This window comes from Raphanus sativus, chromosome 4 (assembly GCF_000801105.2).
Source record: "Raphanus sativus cultivar WK10039 chromosome 4, ASM80110v3, whole genome shotgun sequence".
NCBI classification, from domain to species: Eukaryota; Viridiplantae; Streptophyta; class Magnoliopsida; order Brassicales; family Brassicaceae; genus Raphanus; species Raphanus sativus.
Genome location: NC_079514.1, coordinates 8501733 through 8521154, shown reverse-complemented (window position 1 = coordinate 8521154; position 19422 = coordinate 8501733). Strand labels below are relative to the sequence as shown.

The window sequence follows — 19422 nt, the reverse complement described above, 5'->3', positions numbered from 1 at the left end:
AGTTAGGTTATATAATGCGAATCATTATATATGTGATTGCTCTTCTTTGTTGAAGTTCATGACATAACCTTTAAAAAATGTACATTTATGTATTTAGATAAAATATTCTAAGATCTCTTGTTTATATTATAAAAATACATTTTTCTTAAATTTGGTATTCTTTTATATTTTATTTGTATATCTTGCTAGATTTTGTTTTCTAACTTTTTCTTGTTTTATTATATTAATTATGAGTTGTAGTTGTTAATTTCAGTTAGTGATAAATATATTGTTAATTTCAGTTAACTCGAGTTTATTGATTAAAAAGGAAAGAAACCATTAGGTATTTAAGTTCATTAATTTTTTTATTTTCCTTGATCTTTGTTTAATGAAACATGAAAAGAAATGTTATGACTCGATTATCATATTCTCTACTCTTATATACTTTCCATTATATTCTTGAAATTTACGTTATATGTTATATTATTAATTTATAGGTTATATTATGAATGTTTACTAAATTTTGATTATTTTATTTGGATTACACTCTATGTTTTTTTTTCTAACTCTTTGAATATAACTTTTATTATGTATTAATTCTTTGTTGTAGTTTTCATCAATTTTCAGCTTTTTTAAGTGTAAGTTTTGCAACTAAAACAATAAATATTTTCCCTTAAATTAAGTTTATTTATAATATTTCTATTAGGCTGAATTCGATGAAATGTAAAAATTAATTTCATAAATATATTTTCTTCTTTAGTCTTATGGAATTTTTCTATGTATTCTTAAAATTTATGTATTAATGATTTATTACATATTTTAACATAATTAATATTTTGATTAATTTTCATCAAACTCAAGTTATATTATATATTTTCACTAATTTTAGTTATGTTATGTGTTACATTTTGTTCTCCAGCGGATTTTTTAAAATCTATTATGTAATAATATTTGGTTATGATTATTATTTTAAGGTTATTTTCTAAAAAACTGAGTTTCATTACCCAAAATCAAAAAATAATTGTGAGATTTATTTTTATATTGGTTTGGGTTAATGAAACGTGAAAAAATATTGTTCAAAAATATTATTTTAGTTGAAGTCATATTGTACATGTTTTTGACTATATTTTTAGAAATCAATAGCTAATGGACCAAAAAGGTTTTATATCTACAATTTTTAAGGCGGCTTTGAGTACATATATAAGATAATATTTTTTAAAAAAATTGAATCCATAAACATTGTTACAAATCTCTTAGTTATGATTTGTATCGAAAATGAACTTGAGATTATTGTTATTTTATCAACAAGTGTTTTTTTAACAAATTTCTTCTCCTGTTCAAAAAAAATTATATACATATATATAGTACTGTGTTTGTAATTATGTTATATTACAGTGCCATTCACTATGTCGTGCATTGTTTTTTTTAACCTCAGAGATATAATTCCAGATCTATATAGAGGTTCAGATTAATGTCTAAATGAGTGGTGTAGTCCACGGATGAACTTTCATTTCGGAGTCAAATGGACCGTAAGATAGATCCATATCCGTGTGGTCACAAGGTGGAATATAGTGGGGTGGCTTCGAATCCAAATTGCTTAACAATCCCAAAATTTACTTACCACTAGACTACCAACTCGTGGTTATTATCTTGCATTGTTAATCAGATTTATATTTCTCTATTTTTAGTGTAAGTACTCTCTATGTTTCTTTATATAGATAGTTTTAACCAAAAAAAATTGTTTCACAATATAAGGTGTTTACATAATTCAAATCAACTTTTGCATTAATTAGATATTGTATAATCAATACAATAATACATATATTTTTATTATTAGTTGAAATTGTATACTAAATGTTATTTTTTCAAAAATAATAACTTTTTGATATTGAGACTTTTAACTAAAACTACCTACAAATAAAAACAGAAGGAGTATTTTTCAGCGAAAAAAATTACATTGGTTTTCGTTTATTACACCAGTTGTTTGGATCACTAAAAAGCTCTTAGAATTACAAGCCATTTGCTTTTTACAAACCCTCAAATCCACACATATCCGACCATTGCGGGCCGGCTAAAGCTGAAAGTTTAAATACTGAGAGATGCATATGGGAAACAACGACTTATCTCATATGGGCTCCACTGTTTTAGGCAGAATTAAAGTTTTGAGTAGTATGTAATTTTTATCCTTGTATTTATGTTCTTTTAGAATTTTTAGGTAAACTCTGTTTTCATCGGCTATAATAATTAGGAGTGGGTACGGAGCGGATATCCAGAATTTTAAGAATATCCGTGATCTGATCCTCCACATACGAATAATCGATTTTTCGATTCGATCTAATCTGTAATCTTCCGGATATATGGTATTACGGATATTCAAAAATCGATATATTTTTCGGATATTCAATTCGATTCGTAGATCGGGTAAAAAATAATATATTTTTTTGAAAAATAATAACTTTTTTTTGAAAAATAATAATTTTTTTCAAAAATACTAAAAATGAAATTTTTTTAATATAAAATAATATTTTATTACAAATTATTTAAATACTACATTCTTTTAAAAATTTAGTGACCAAATAATTAATTTAGTTTATAACATAACTAAAACTCTATATAGAAATATAAATTATATAATTTTATATACACATGTATATGCATATGTACATTACGGATCAGATCGGATATCCTTTTTTATAAATGAATATTTGTGATTTACTCCTTATTCGATGGATATTGAATTTCAGTATTTGCTTCAATTCGTAAAGTTACGGATATTATCAGATTTTTCGGATCGAATCGGAACGAATAACTGATCGAATCAAATTTCACGGATATTTTTCTCACCCCTAATAATAACACATACATTAAATAAGAAATGGATAAATTTGTTTGTGGTGCAAGTTATAAAAGAAATAAAACATTAGTGAATAGGCAGAAACTGGTTTTGTGACACTCTGCGTGCGAATCATATATAGTTTTTAAGATGTCATAAATTTGAAATAAGATCACAAAACAAGAATGCATCATCAGTTTAATGGTGATTACTTTTGCATCAAACTAAGTTGGTGAATCTAGAAATTATAAAAGTGTTCACCTAAAAGCTAATTATTTATTACTTCGAATGTAATGCAACAAGAAGAGTCAGTCGAATATTATAGGAATGGACCTGAATCAATAAACACCAGAGGAAGCTGCGATGAAATTTCACGTTGTTTTGTCTTTTTCACATCTAATCATTTAATCTTGTAGTTTACTACACCATCACGCAAGTCTCAACGCACCTTCTACGAAACTCCCCTTGGAGAGAAAATATGGACCTCTTTTTTGGTTCACTTGGAAATTCCGGGAAATGACATCCATATCGTTTTATTGTTTAATATACATCTTCAATTTCTCAAAATTAAAATGTAAATCGTGTTATTATTTATTTGTTTTTTTCTTTTACTACAGTCAGCATATTAAAGATGACAAGATTCTATCACACCAGCTAGGATTTTGACATTTTCTAATAAAAAAGTCAATTTCAAAATGCTACTTCAATTCACAGTATATATATTTCTTATATTTTGACTGAGATAAATTCACCAGTTTTTATTTTATTTCTCGGTTTATAGTTTTCAACTCCAAGAGATCTATGACCTAATGATATAGCTCTGAGTTTTTGTATGATAATATGTGTATATGTGAACAATATAAAAATATATAATTTAATAATGAGTGATTGTCCAAAAACAAAATGTGAATAAAACTAAAATCCGGACACCATGGTATCACAACAAACAAAACTCATATATAATTTATGTATATGCTTTTTAAAATATATATCATTATGGTGGCTTTATCATATTATATATAGAGGTGAGTTAGAGAATAAGTAACACCACACCACCATATAATATCAAAGATCCAACATGGCAACTCCCCAAGATAAACTTTCCTCCAAATCTTTTAAGTGGTTTTCCACCAAAGCCCTAAAACTAAACCTAGGTTTCCAAAACCGACGAGGGTCATCACCAAAATCCAATTCTTCTTCAAGCTTAAACTCTCCAAGAAGCAACACCGATGACAACAACAACATAAAAAGTCGCCACTCCCATGAGGAGCTCCGTCGAGTCTTCTGAAGGTGTATGGGAAGACGATGATGTAGCAGAATTGAAGTAGTTCATGAAGTGTGACATGAACTACTACATCAGAGAGGCGGTTCGTGAGAAGCATGTATCAAGACCGATGCATTAAAAGAAGATTTAATAAAGAGGGACATTAAAGGAAGACTTGAAGAAGAAGCAATCGATCTAAAGAGAAAAAGGAAGATTGGCTTATTCGCTGAAGTAAAAGAAATGGAAAGTTTCCATTGGGTAGTTAGATTAGATCTAGGGCTTCCTCAAAGATATATAAGGAAGCCGTGGCACTGTGTTAAGGTTTAACACACAGGGAGAGCTTTTAGCAATAGAGAGTTTTTGTACGTCCTAAGAAGGAGAAGCAAAGCATCTAGGGGTTAAGAGCTTAGGTGGTTCAGAGTCTGTCTTAGATCTCTGAACGAGTTGACTAGCAAACAAGTCGAGGTTTGTCTTGAGCTTGTTTGAATTATTGCTTTTAATAAGAAGTTGTAAGAGCTTTTAAAAGAATAAAGATAGTCGTATTTCTTGGATTTGAATAACCCTGTACTACTGTGTGTTCTACATAGCATAGCTTGTTTGTCTTACATTAACAATTGGTATCAGAGCGGGTATCTGTACTTTGTTTATTTAAACAGGTAGATCCTGCGGAGTAAGATGGATAGCTATCGCGAGTTGGTGATAAGTTCCAAGGTGATCCTTGAAGTAGGAAACTATGGATTCTGGAAGGCGCGCATGAAGGCTACAATCAAGGGCATTGACCCATTGGCATGGAAGGCTGTGGAATCGGGTTGGAAATCACCTGTTGCAAGAGCCGAGGATGGGACAGATGTTCCAAAACTGGAGGAGCTCTGGACTGATGATGAGAACAAGATGGCTAAGTTCAATGCTCGTGCACTAACTGTCATACATTGCAGTGTAGCAAGGAAGCAATTTGAACTAATTCAAGGATGCGAGGCAGCAAAGGATGCATGGGATATTCTGCAGAAGCACTTTGAAGGAACCTCAAAGGTTCAGAGTTCTAGAAAGGATATGCTTGCAACAAGATTTGAAGAGCTAAAGATGGAAGAGAATGAATCTGTTGGAGATTTCAGTTCAAAGATTAGCTCACTGGCACAAGAAGCACTTACACTTGGGAAGAAATACAAAGAGAAGAAACTTGTGAAGAAGTTCCTGAGGTGCTTGCCGTCTAAGTTCATGGCATACAAAGCAGCTATGACCGTCTCCTGTAACACTGACGAGATGACATTTGATGAAGTGGTTGGAATGTTACAAGCTCATGAGATGGAAGTGGCTGGTGTGTCTGGTGGGATGAAGGAAAAAGGAATTGCTCTTGCATCAGTTGAAAAGGAGCATATGGATGATAATGATCCTGTGAGTCTTCTGGTCAGAAGGTTTGATAGAGCTCTACGAAAAGTGGAGAATGGGCAGAAGAAGTTTGGCCAAGGTAGGAAGACGTCTGAGCCAGAGAAGAACTACAGGAAGAATGATGCTAAGTGCTATGAATGCAAGGGGTATGGTCACTTTCGAACTGAGTGTCCCACAGTGAAAAGAAGAGAGATTCAGTGCCATAACTGCAAAGGATATGGACACACTCAAGCTGAATGTGAGTCGGATGGTAGGAGAAAGCCGGAAAAGTCCATGATAGGAATCAATGACAGCGAGTCCGACAGCGAGAGTGAAGAGGAAGTGAACAACTTTGTGGCATTTCTAGGAATCGTGGAATGTGAGTCAGGATCTGAGAGTGATGTTGAGCAAGAAAATGACTTAGATGAAAGCTACAAGGAAGTTCGAGAGACGCTAGTGAAGCTGGGAACAGAGAATTTGGCATTGGCTAAAGAGAAGGCAAGACTGGAAGTTGAAGTACAAGTGTTGAAAGATGACCTCGACAGGGAAGCTGAGTTGGCCAAGGAAAGTGTGAATCTAATCAAAGAAAAATTGGTTTTGTCCAAGCAAGCGGACGAGCTCAGAGAAGAGTTACTTACTGAGAGAAAGAAAGCAGCAGATCTTCAAGCTGAATTGGATCAGCAATATCGGAAGATTAAGATGCTCACGGGAACCAAGCAACTTGACAAGATTCTGAGCTGTGGAAGAACTGAAAGCTCATCGATGGGACTTGGTTACTCTGGAAGACAGAGTAGTTCAACAGGTACAACGCGCTTTGTATCTGGAGGTTTTGCGCATGCTGAAGAAACCAAGACACAAACTACTCCAGCTCAGATGAGTGGATGTTTCTTCTGTGGAAAGTTTGGTCATTACAAGAGGTATTGCTACAAGTATCTGGAACGGGTCAAACAGGTATGGAAACAACACAAGTTTTGGAGAATAGGCAAGACTTCTCGAGGCTGGATGAAGAAAAATGACTTGTACCCTAAGATAGTGACTGAACCAAGAAGTACCGTTCGATGTAACATGGCACGAGTGGCGAGCGATCCTGAATCCGAGGAACCATGGTACTTCGACAGTGGGTGTTCAAGACACATGACGGGAAACATTGAGTATCTAGACAAAGTGTCAAAAGTAAAAGGAGGAAAGGTAACTTTTGGAGATGGAGGCTGTGGTGTCATTCAAGGCAAAGGTACAACATGTAACTCAGAAGTACCAAAATTGGTGAATGTCTACTTTGTCAAAGGATTGAAGGCTAACTTGATCAGCGTGAGTCAACTGTGTGATGACGGACTCACGGTGTGCTTCTCGGCAATTGATTGCCGTGCAATAAATCAACATGGTGTAACAGTGCTACAAGGCGTGAGATCTGGCAATAATTGTTACATGTGGGAAAAGAAGGTTAAGTGCTTGTCAGCTCAAGGGAATATTGATCTATGGCATAGACGTTTGGGACATATGAACTTCAGGAATCTAACGAATCTTGTATGCAACGACTTGGTTCGAGGAGTACCCAAACTCAAGATTGATGACAAGATTGTGTGTGGTGCATGCAATGAGGGAAAGCAAGTCAAGATACAACACAAAAAGGTACCGGATGTTCAGGCAAAGGCACCATTGGATCTAGTTCACATGGATCTCATGGGTCCTATGCAAACCGAGAGTATTGGAGGAAAGAAGTATGTGTTTGTACTAGTGGATGACTACACCAGATTTACCTGGGTTCGTTTTCTCAGGGAAAAGTCAGAAGCGTCTGAAAGTTTCAAAATCTGGGCACTTCAACTCATAAATGAAAAGGGAGGAATCAAGAAGATACGCAGTGATCATGGAGGAGAATTCGAGAATGACGCCATGACTACCTTTCTTGAATCAAGAGGAATAGCTCATCAGTTTGCAGCACCATGGACACCTCAGCAGAATGGAGTAGTTGAACGAAAGAATAGAACTCTACAGGAAATGGGAAGAGCAATGCTTCATGGTAACAAGATAGCCAAGAGGTTCTGGGCTGAAGCACTTAGCACAGCGTGTTACACAATCAACCGTGTGTATGTCAGAAAAGGGACAACAAAGACACCATATGAGATGTGGACAGGAAAAACTCCTAATCTTAGTTACTTTCATGTCTTTGGATGCAGGTGCTACATACTGAATGACAAGGACTACCTTGGGAAGTTTGACTCAAGAAGTGATGAAGGATTCTTTCTGGGTTATGCACAGTCTAGCTCAGCATACCGAGTCTACAACAAGCGAACAGAATCAATTAAAGAATCAGTGAATGTTGTATTTGATGATTTGTCTGTGGTTGTAGGTGATGACTTGGGATCAGATGAAGAGGAAGAAGGTGGAACATCTGTAGCTGCTACTGAAGTCATTGAGGAAGGTCCTACCACAGAGACAATACCTCAACCAGTGATTCAGCAAGTTCATCGCAATCATTCGAAGTCTGATGTGATTGGAGGGATTGAAGAAGGACGAAAAACGCGTGGAAAGGTGATCAATTTTAAAGAAATGGTGCAGTTCGCATGTTTCGTCTCATCAATAGAACCTAAGACACACACTGAAGCACTACGTGATGAATATTGGATTGTCGCAATGGAGGAAGAACTTGAGCAGTTCACCAGGAACGATGTGTGGGAACTTGTTGCTAGACCTGAAGGAGTAAATGTAGTTGGCACTAAATGGATCTTCAAGAATAAGACTGATGAGCATGGAGAAGTAGTTCGTAACAAGGCAAGGCTTGTAGCTCAAGGATACTCACAGATTGAAGGAGTAGACTTTGAAGAAACCTTTGCTCCAGTTGCAAGATTGGAATCTATTCGACTGTTTCTGGGAATGGCGTGCATTCTGAACTTCACAGTGCATCAAATGGATGTGAAAAGTGCTTTCCTCAACGGAGTACTTCAGGAGGAAGTTTATGTTGAACAGCCAAAGGGATTTGAGGACTCAATACATCATGACTACGTGTATCGACTGAAGAAGGCACTATATGGTTTGAAGCAAGCACTGCGTGCCTGGTATGAACGACTCACAAGGTTTCTGCTTGAAGCGGAGTACATTAGAGGGAGCATAGACAAGACATTATTCTTCAAGGAGGTTGAAAGAGATATAATCATCGTTCAAATCTATGTGGATGATATTATTTTTGGAGGAACGTCACAGAAGCTGGTTGATGAGTTTGTTCAGAATATGACTCAAGAGTTTGAGATGAGCATGTGTGGCGAACTGAAGTACTTTCTTGGACTTCAAGTGTTCCAGTCAGAGAAAGGTGTTTTCATCTCTCAGAGTGCATACGCTAACAGTTTGGTAAAGCGATTTGGTATGGAGAACTCCAAAGTTTTTAGAACACCTATGAGTACATCACTGAAGCTTTCACGAGATGAAGCAGGAGAAGATGTGGATGTCAAGCTCTATCGAGGGATGATTGGTAGTCTGTTGTACTTGACAGCGAGTCGACCAGATCTGTCATTCAGTGTTGGTGTGTGTGCACGGTATCAAGCCAAGCCTAAAGTGTCACACCTGAATGCAGTAAAGAGGATTATCAAGTACGTCAAAGGAACAGAGAGCTTGGGCGTGTATTACTCAAAGAATTCCAACAACAACTTGGTGGGATACTGTGATGCTGATTGGGCAGGATGTGCTGATGATAGAAAAAGTACCAGTGGAGGATGTTTCTTTCTTGGAAACAATATTATCTCGTGGCTGAGCAAGAAGCAGAACTCTGTATCACTTTCTACGGCGGAAGCAGAATACATTGCCATGGGTAGCTGTTGCTCACAACTTATCTGGATGAAGCAGATGTCAGCTGATTATGGAATGCAATCGGGTCCCTTTCTTGTGTATTGTGACAACAAAAGTGCAATTGATATCTCGAGGAATCCGGTCCAACATTCAAGGACGAAGCACATTGACATAAGGCACCACTTCATCAGAGAATTAGTTGAAGACAATCAGGTAGTAATCGAACATGTAGTTACTGATTTGCAGTTGGCTGATATATTCACTAAATCTCTTGAATTTAATCGATTTATCACACTAAGAAATGCAATTGGTGTGTGTAACCTTGATTGTTGAGTCAAGTTGTGCAGAGAGTAGTGCAGGTGCTGGTTCGGGATGTACATATAATTCAGATTGGTTTTGGAACCGAAACGCTGTGGAAAAGAGCTGCTTGATATGCCGTCAGTGTTGTAATGGTACAGGTTTCACGTCAATCTGTGGCCCCCCCCCCTCTCAATAAAAAGAGCCAGAAATGTTACAGAAAGATGCTCAGAAAATAAAAATTTGATTGATAGATTCATGATGGGAAACAACAGGGGTTTCACAGCGCGAGAATAAAGAATGAAAACCGGCAGCATTGATAAAGGCATATCAATGTGAAAGCTAGCCATAAAAAGACAATCGGCTGCACCAGAATATAAGATCTAGGAAGAGTTATATGTGCAGCTTGAATCAAGCACTGAGGCAACTCATGAAGCACTTCACATGGTAACTGAACCGAACTAATCTAATGCTTTATATTAACTTTGACTCAGCCAATTGTGAGTTGTGACTCGTGTTTTATTACTATCTTGAAAGTCTGATGATACATTAATAATTCACGAATGTGCCTAATGTCTATGTGTTTGGATGAGAGAAATTAAATGTTGTAGGAATACAAAGGAGAGGATAAAAAGTCAGGGACCAGATCTGCAATATCAGAAAAGTTGATTCAGTTTTATTCCGTTAAGGGAAGTAGTGGGGAACAAGCCCTAGAAAATCTCCATCGTGCTTAAGAAGCTCAATCTCGCAGCCTCTCTTCATCTCTCACACAATTTTCACACAGAAACTGACATCTATCATGGTGAAAGCAAAGAAATCAGCTCAACAAGCCGAATCATCCAAGGAAGAGAAGCATGCAGAGGCTGAAGGAAGTCGGAGGTCACTTTCTGATGGCGAACCTGAATCGCCTCCACCGAGAAACGATATGCCTGTTTCTGATGTACTTCCTGAGGTGACTGAGGAGCTTGACTCGTTCAACACCGCGAATGAGAAAGCTGCTTCAGAAGATAGCGATGAAAGAACTCCGGGTCTTGGGGAAGAACCATCTGCGAAAGTGCCTGAAGCAGATCTGCAACCGCTAATCGGATCCTCTAATGCTGACATTCAAGATGTCCCCGTCACTGATAAATCGACGGAAGAGAAGGATGAGTCTGCTTTACAGATGGTGGTCGTTGAAGATGAGAAGGAACAGAGTGGAGCTGATGTTGAATCCGGCAAGGCGGGTGATGATGAACCCAAAGATGATGAAGCTTCACAGAAGGAAGTGAGAAAGAAACGAGTGCTGCAGCGATTAGGGTTGCGTTCTGCAAAACAGAGGAAGACAGGGGAGTCTAGTACACCAACTCAATCTCACTTTCTCACACCAGGAGATGCAGCCAAGTCTCCATATTTGGCTAAGGAAGCAGAAGCCTCACCCCGGTTGAGATCGAGAAAGTCTGGTGACAAAAGTGCTGAACCAATGCCTTCTCTCATCAAGAAAAGGTATGATCAGTTCCTTAAGCGTAAGGTACTTGCTGAGCGTTCGGTAGATTTGAAGGAGGCTGATCAGTGGGGGTACTTGGCGGTTATTAAAAAGGGGTATATGGAATCAACTGTCTCGAATCTTGCTGTGTATGTTGAGCAAGTTGTAGCTGAGTTCTATGCAGGTCTGCCGAGTACCAAAGCTGAAGCAGATGTTGATGAAGTAAGTGTCTCTGTGAGGGGACAAACGTACAAGTTCTCACCGGCGCTCATCAACAATACCATAGATTGGGAACCACTTTCTGAGGATGAAGTGGAGGAAGATGCAACTTTGGATGAAGTCTCAGTAACCGAGTTGGCTTCATTCATCACTGGAGATACGAGGACAGAATGGGAAGGTCTCACTACAGCGGATCTTACATCATGCTACGGTGCTTTGATGATCATAGCTGCCTACAACTGGATTCCCTCTACTCACAAGACGTATGTCTCACTTGAGAGGGCAAGGCTAATCTACAAGATGGCTCATGGAGTTCGTGCTGATTTGGGTAAGATGATGTTCAGACAGATTCTCAATCTTGGAGTGACTCAGGTCAATGATGCACGTTGGTTGATCTTCCCTCGCTTGATCATGGCACTTCTCCAAAGCCAGCATGCAGTTCCATCTTATCCCAGTGACAAGCTTCAACGTCCGGTTCCTTACAAGAAGGATAAACGCGTGGGTGAGATCTATGAGCAGAGACTAGCTAAAGGAAAGGCACCATCTAGAAGTGAACCAAAGAGAAGCTCTACCAGGACAACACGTCAGTCATCTCCTGCTCCGAGCCCTGCTCCACGAACTGCTACACCAAGTTCCAGGACTGCACCACGACGCGTATCTGTCTATGAGCTTGGATCAGTTGCCATTCCTCAAGGACCACTTAACCGTGTTGATTTGCAAGTGGCCTTACAGGACACAACACGAGCTCTTCAGGCGCTAGCTGAGATAGTTCAGGATCTTCAGAGCGCTGTAGCAGGTTAGTATTTCTCTCTATGAATATGTGATTTATTTTACTTGGTGTTTTTAATCCGTGTGCTCACAAGCAGGGGGAGAAGAAGAAGACTAAGAAGGAAGACCAAGATTGTGGGGGAGCTGTGTTATTTGTTTTTATGTCTATGTTATTTCAATTGCACCACTTGTTGCAATTCCTTGTTATCCATGTTTTCAGACTGGCTAAGATTATGGGGGAGCATTTGCATATGCTATCTTTTGATATTATGTACTAATTTGCTTGAACCCGTTTTTAGGATAATATAAGTATGTTCTTAATTATCTTGAGTTGGTTGAATTAACATTTAGACATATATACTTGTGTTGTTGTGTGTGGTTTGTTCTTGTCTTCTATCTCAGGTACTTGTGAGACGACGAATTAAAAAGGGGGAGATTGAAGGTGTATGGGAAGACGATGATGTAGCAGAATTGAAGTAGTTCATGAAGTGTGACATGAACTACTACATCAGAGAGGCGGTTCGTGAGAAGCATGTATCAAGACCGATGCATTAAAAGAAGATTTAATAAAGAGGGACATTAAAGGAAGACTTGAAGAAGAAGCAATCGATCTAAAGAGAAAAAGGAAGATTGGCTTATTCGCTGAAGTAAAAGAAATGGAAAGTTTCCATTGGGTAGTTAGATTAGATCTAGGGCTTCCTCAAAGATATATAAGGAAGCCGTGGCACTGTGTTAAGGTTTAACACACAGGGAGAGCTTTTAGCAATAGAGAGTTTTTGTACGTCCTAAGAAGGAGAAGCAAAGCATCTAGGGGTTAAGAGCTTAGGTGGTTCAGAGTCTGTCTTAGATCTCTGAACGAGTTGACTAGCAAACAAGTCGAGGTTTGTCTTGAGCTTGTTTGAATTATTGCTTTTAATAAGAAGTTGTAAGAGCTTTTAAAAGAATAAAGATAGTCGTATTTCTTGGATTTGAATAACCCTGTACTACTGTGTGTTCATATAAAATATTTTATTTAAATTAGAAAAAAAAATCAGTGTAAAATAAGTTTAACTTCGGGTTAAATGAATAAAATCATATAACGGGTTAGAATGATTTAGAATCTTCAAAAATTTAGTCATATTTAAAATAACAAAATAAGCCATATAAGTAAATTTAAGATAAAATTCATAAAAGGTTAAAATATATAATATATCAAAATCATAATTTTATTACGTAAAATAAGTTTTCCAACAAAAAATATACCCACCATTTTTAAGCGCAGATCAAAATATAGATTTGCAGGAGTTCTCATAATGGATATTAGACATTTTGAATATATTATATTTTCCAGTATCCATTTAAAAGCCTGATTATGAATATAGTGGATCATATCAATAGCTAGGCATGGATGTTCGGGTACCCGTTTGCGTTCGGATCGGGTTTTTTGGGTTCACGCCTCTAGGTCCCATACTAAAATTTTATTAGTACAGGTGGGGTTCGTATAATAACACTCCGGGTTCAGTTCAAAATTGTATTTCTTCCTAAAACCCATAAAGTAACTATATCGTTCGGATTCGGGTTATATCAGTTCGGTTCGGATATAACCAAAGTAAAAAACAAAAACTTAAAAAAAAACATAAAGAAAAACACCTAAACTAAATAAAAAGTAATCTCTCACACATAAAATTGATAAAATAATAATAAAATGTTAGATCAAGCATAAAAACAAGGGGAATTTTCAAAAATACCACTTTGAAGGTACCATTATTCATCTTTACCACCACTAAATACACATTTTCAAAAATACCTTTTTTATTAAAATGTTAAAGACTCTTATATCTTTGTTTTTATATGCTTTTCAAAATGTTAATCCAAAATTCTAAATCCTAAACCCCCAATTCTAAACCCTAAACCCTAAATCTTCAACTCTAAACCCTAAACCCTAAACTATATACCCTAAATTCAATATCCTAAACCCTAAACCCTGAAATCTCAACTATAAACCCTAAATCCTCAACTCTAAACCCTAAACTTTATACCCTAAACCCTAAAACATCAAATCTAAACCCTAAAACATAAAATCTAAACCCTAAATCCTAAATGTTCAAATCTAAACCCTTCATTAAAAGTAGTGGTAAAAGTGGTTAGTGTAAACATGAAAAGTGGTACTATGAAAATGGTATTTTTGGCAATTTCTCTAAAAACAAACATCATTTATAAACAATATACATTACCTTATAGAGAGTAGACCTATTATTTAAATGAGCAAATTATAAAGTATCTATTTATAACTAATTGTGTACTTAAAGCATTTACAAAAATTTTAATATTTATTATTATATATCATATTACCATAAATATTGAATTTAATAATTGAAATACTTATATATATTTCAAAATATTTATATTAACTATTACTTTCAGATTTTTCGGGTTACCCGTTCGGGTTCGGTTAATAACACTTCGGGTTTGGATATTTTTTTACCACCCTACAAGACCCGTTCGGGTATTTTTATATTTCGTGTCGAATAACAGGTCGGATTTTTCGGTTCGGGCTCCGGATTTTATGCCCATGCCTATCAATAGCCATTATTAATTTAAATAATATTACAATTCATTTAGAATTTGGTATAATTTTACAAGTAAATGTACAAATTAATTTTACTGAAAATAATTTTAAGTTTAATTTCTTAATGTATTTTTCAATAAAAAAATTATTATTTCACAATACTAACATTTTGCATAGATGAAAACTAACATAAACCTAAAAATAACTCCTAACAAAAATCATTAACACACTTGATATACATTTTATATTGAAACATATTTGTTACAAAAATAAATTTGCCAAAGGAAACATACCCGCCCTTTAAAAGGGCGGGTCAAGATCTAGTAATAAATTAAAATTGTAAAAAAAAAGATAATATTGGGATAACAACTGATTTTGGGCTTGGGACATTAAAAAGAGTTGATTACAAGATAAGACACATTATGTCTTTACTTTACACAAAAGGGCACATCTTGCTTGCTAGACACAATATCTTGTATGAAGAAGAAAAGTGGACATTTATGCCCTTAATGAACCAAAACCAACTGTGCGACGATATACAGAATCGATTCGGTGGAAGTGACGTTGGTTTGAAAACATTAAATTTGTCAGGTTTATGGATATGTAAGAATGTTTCCTAACCATTGGATTAGGAAAAGGAGATCTGATCATGCGGTGTGAATTTAAAGGTGGAGAACGTTGACAACAACGTGAATTTAATATTATTGTTCGCCGCTGGAGATTGAGCAAGAAAAGAAATAATCCTAAGTTATTTTAAAAAAAAACAATTGTGGTTTAGTTGAGCACCATTTAGTGTTTCTTTGAAACTAACAAAATAGTAAACAAGCCAGTGGAAAATTATGTAGATTAAAGAAGCTAAAGATGAGTTTCTATATGACCATTACATTGTAAAAGGCGTTCATGAACATGACAAATGCAAAACATACACTAAAGCCGATGAAGGGAAAAACAAAAATATGTAACATAAAAAACAACCAAGAGGGTGTCTTAATTGTATTGCTTAGAGGAGCTTCCTATAGAGCCATGTCATAGCTCCAACAACGGGAAGAGAGGAGGATTAGGAGAAGCTTGGTGGGTTGATGATTGGTGTTTTGTGTTTGCGAGTGATGTGGACAGAATTATTGTGGACAGGAGTGTTGTGGACGGTGGTGTTGTGTAGGGGATACTTGTGGACAGGAGTGTTGTGGACGGATAAAGCGTGATCAGGGAAGTGTGTACGACGGACGTGTGTAGGGGAGGTAGTTGTGTACGGGGAGCTGTGTAGGGGAGCTTTGAGTTAGCTCAGCAGGGATTTGTGGAGTGTGGAACGGGGTTGTCCTGTTGGGCGGACAAGGGAGGTGTGGACTAAGGAGTTGGGGATGGACAAGTTGTGTACATGAGATGTGTGTACATGTGGACAAGGGAGGTGTGGACTGGGTAGTTGGAGATGGACGACTTGTGTACAGGGGATGTGTCTTTGAAGCTTTATTTACCTAGACGAAGACATTAAAGTAGCCACCGTGCCTTTTACACGAACTCGGAGTCGCTGCGGCAAGAAACATGCGAACCTCTCCTTCTCCTGCTGCCTCCACCATGTTTGATTACTTTGAGGAGAAGACGATTGTGTATTCGTGCTATCAATTTTTTGTCTTCAAAACTCATGTGCAAAGGAAAAAAATCTCAATTAAGAAAATGGAGACATCCGAGAAAAGCATGAAACTTTACCAAAACTCAAACAAAAGGGAAGACTAAAACAGAGGCATCGAAGTTAAAGTACAAACTTTTATCTTTAAATCATGGAGAGTGGTGATTCAACAGTGACCTCAACAAGAAGGAGGAGGAGAGTAGTTGTCCGGGTTAGAGTTTCTTCAAATCGGCGGAGAATCTTGGACTTAGGGACTAGAGATGCGAGAAAATCATATCAATTAGGACTAGAGAGCAGCAAGATGGCTGTTCTGTCATTAGAGAGAGAGAGAGAGTAACAGAGACAAAACCAGAGTTATTGTAATGGTCGTCGATTGGAAACAATGGAGATATTAGGGTTTTTCAATCGGAGTCGCCGGGGGGGGGGGGAAGAGAAAAAAAAAATTCAAGTCACGTGATGTTTATGATATGTCAAGTTAATGAGAAAGTTGGTTTTGTTTTTGGTTAAAGGGCACTAATATCTTTCATACACAATAATGTGTCACAAGTGCTAAGTGTCTTAGAATGTAATTGGAAACTGAAAATGTATCTCTAGATGTAAAAAAATCCATTAAAAAACATGTGCCCATAACACATGTAATCGTACGTCACTGGAACTTGTTTAGTTGTAGCCAACTACTACAAAGCGAAAATGCCGTAGAGGTTACAACTTTCTTTTAAGCAAAAAAAGAACTGTCACTGTAGAATTGACTTCAGCAAATGCCAAATGCTCTCGGGTACGATATTCACTCGTAGGATCAATGTTGATAGTACACAAATAGAACTTGGCACAGATCATTCAAATGCAATTACATGCCACTTTTGATTTCACTATCAACCTTGTCTCTGCTGATGGATAATACGTAACGTCAATGGAGTTGCAAAATAGTGCTACAATTAGCAAGGCGACTACAACAATAGAAGCAGAAACGAAAGCTATATTAATAGCGACAAAAGAATGTAGTCGTCACTCGTCATGGGCTTTTCCAATGTCTTATTTGAAGGAGACTGCAAAGCCTTTTGTGATAGTTTACACTTTACTCGGACAAGAGCGCAACAATAGAACAGGAAATCATAGATTCTTTTATGTAAATTAGAAATCTAATCTATAGCCCCTAACGGCTACTCTCCTTGTTCATGATCATGTGTATATAATCTACGTCAATATATTAAACAGCAGGTTATCGATTGGGATTTTTCCTCTCAAACACACACCTTTCACATACAAATGTCTGTCAAATAGTGGTGTAAGAAGTTCGATAACAAAACTTTCTCAAAACATCTCTTTTTCCAGTATGGTGATCTATGTGGAAATATTAAAAAGAATTCATTTGATTCAAAAGTTATCAAAATATATTTATTTTAAAAATAATCAAAACGTGATAAAATTCTTAAAATTAATTAGTCATTCTATTATTTTTGACTCAGTTGCTTCTTTTTTTGATCAAAGACTCAGTTTCTAGTAAACATTGATGAAGTTAACTCAGTTTTTGTGATGTACACGCACGCTGAAAGATTAATCAGTTTAATGGACTCAATCGAATCTGAAACGATTTGTGATGTCAGGTCATGCGTTAATGTGAATTTTGCTAGTTTTCCGGATTTTACCGGGCTCATTGGTGGGCTTTTATGATAATATTTGATTACAAATAATGGACTTTTGATTGACACTTGGAGTAATATGATTGTCAGCAACATTATTAACAAATTGAGGGCAAAAACGTAAATATAAAAAGGACTATTACGCGGTGTTGACCAAGAAAAGCCAGAGAGGATTGAGTTTAATCAAGTTGCAATTGCAATTTATAAGCTCAAAATCACTTCATTCTCGTGATATATATATTTCTACAACAACCATGAAATGTGTCATGCAACCCCACATTAGAAAAAAAAAACAAATATGAAATTGGCTATTAACTGATATTATGATCGGTTAGCGAATAAAACTGTTTTTATAAAACAATTTTGTTGTACGTTTAATGATACAAGACATACATTTATGTATGTAACAATTTGTGTTTTAGTTATTTTGTACTCTGTAATCAGTCTCAATGGAAATATTTACCTAAAAATATATTTTTACAACAAAAAAGCTCGATATACATGTTTCAACTTTCAAGATTAAAAAAAAACAAACTCTCTAATTACAATTGACGTACACAAACCAAATTACTCCTCTACTCAGCTATCGAACTCAACTCCACCGTAAATTTCCTCCTCCCTTTACCACCACCACCACAGCCTCTTCCGCCGCAACCATTTCTTTTCACTCTCTTAACTCTACACTCACCACCAGAGACCTTTCTCCCATCACCGTCATGGCCACAACTCCAGCCGCTTTTGGTAAGCGCGGAGCTCGCTTTAACAGCCAAAGCAGCCATTTGCTCTGCTCTTAATGGATGATTCAGCCATGTTAACGGTAAAACGAAGTAAAGCTCTCCAGGCCGGAGATCCTCGCTGCCACCAACTGCTATAACTGCGTCGTCGAAGTCCATATCGTCTGAGTTACAAACAAAACTCGTGGGATTCTTCTGAAGAATCTGCCACACTTTTACAGGTGATGAAAACTCTTGCAACGTTCCGTCTGGTAATATTAGCTTCGCTGTGTCTGTTCTCCGGGATTCACTTGAACCGCAAGCTCCCATTTTCGTGTATGTTTGACTCCTGAGGGAGTTTAAGAAGGTTTGTAGAGAGAGAGAGAGAGTTGTGTTTTGAAGGAGATAACAAGCATCGTGGGGCTTTATATAGACAATGAATTTAGCGAAATGGAGCCTCGTGATTCAGAAACTTCAAGTAACTTTAGTTTTTTGTCGTTTAGTGTTTCAAAATCAAACAGAACAGCTCACGTAATCTTTATTGTCGAACCGAATTTACAACGGTACCCCTCATGTGAGCCTTAGGAAATGGTGTTAGGTTGTAATAAAGAGAAAAATATAAGGATAATACGGGAAAGATAGAGAAAAGGAAAGTGGCGAAGGAAAGAAGGAAGGAGCAAAAATGGTCCAAGGAGTGTAAACAAAATCAGAGCAAGGAGACAAGGCTTAGGTGTCTGGGCGTTTATTCTCCGGAGGATGGGGTGCAACGAAGCTCGGTTTATGGGAGCATCACGTGAAGGCAACATGGACTTAGCATGGGTGGGGCTCGACTGAGTCGGGTCTGGTCCCGTTTAGATTCATTCGTTAACGAGAGATTCGGGTCATTAATAACTCTTATGTACGTGCATCACATTAATTGTTGTATTTAATTTT

General features: G+C 36.7%; 2 protein-coding genes and 1 long non-coding RNA gene across 3 annotated transcripts; 1 reads left to right on the top strand and 2 right to left on the bottom strand.

Annotated features, from left to right (window-relative positions):
• Positions 1–10308: 10308 nt before the first annotated feature.
• On the top strand, positions 10309–12966 carry LOC130510650 (uncharacterized). The gene is made up of 2 exons (XM_057007173.1): positions 10309–11992; positions 12063–12966. Exons 1-2 carry the CDS (start codon positions 10315–10317, stop codon positions 12080–12082), a joined length of 1698 nt encoding a protein of 565 aa, XP_056863153.1. The 5' UTR covers positions 10309–10314; the 3' UTR covers positions 12083–12966.
• Positions 12967–15270: 2304 nt separating this feature from the next.
• Positions 15271–16408, bottom strand: LOC130510462 (uncharacterized). The gene is made up of 2 exons (XR_008944119.1): positions 16273–16408; positions 15271–16140 (listed from the first exon to the last, which is right to left on the bottom strand). It is a non-coding gene; the product is annotated as an uncharacterized LOC130510462 (long non-coding RNA).
• A 1808-nt stretch (positions 16409–18216) lies between these two features.
• Positions 18217–18896, bottom strand: LOC108851857 (uncharacterized). The gene has a single exon (XM_018625330.2). It carries the CDS (start codon positions 18817–18819, stop codon positions 18352–18354), a length of 468 nt encoding a protein of 155 aa, XP_018480832.1. The 5' UTR covers positions 18820–18896; the 3' UTR covers positions 18217–18351.
• Positions 18897–19422: the final 526 nt, after the last annotated feature.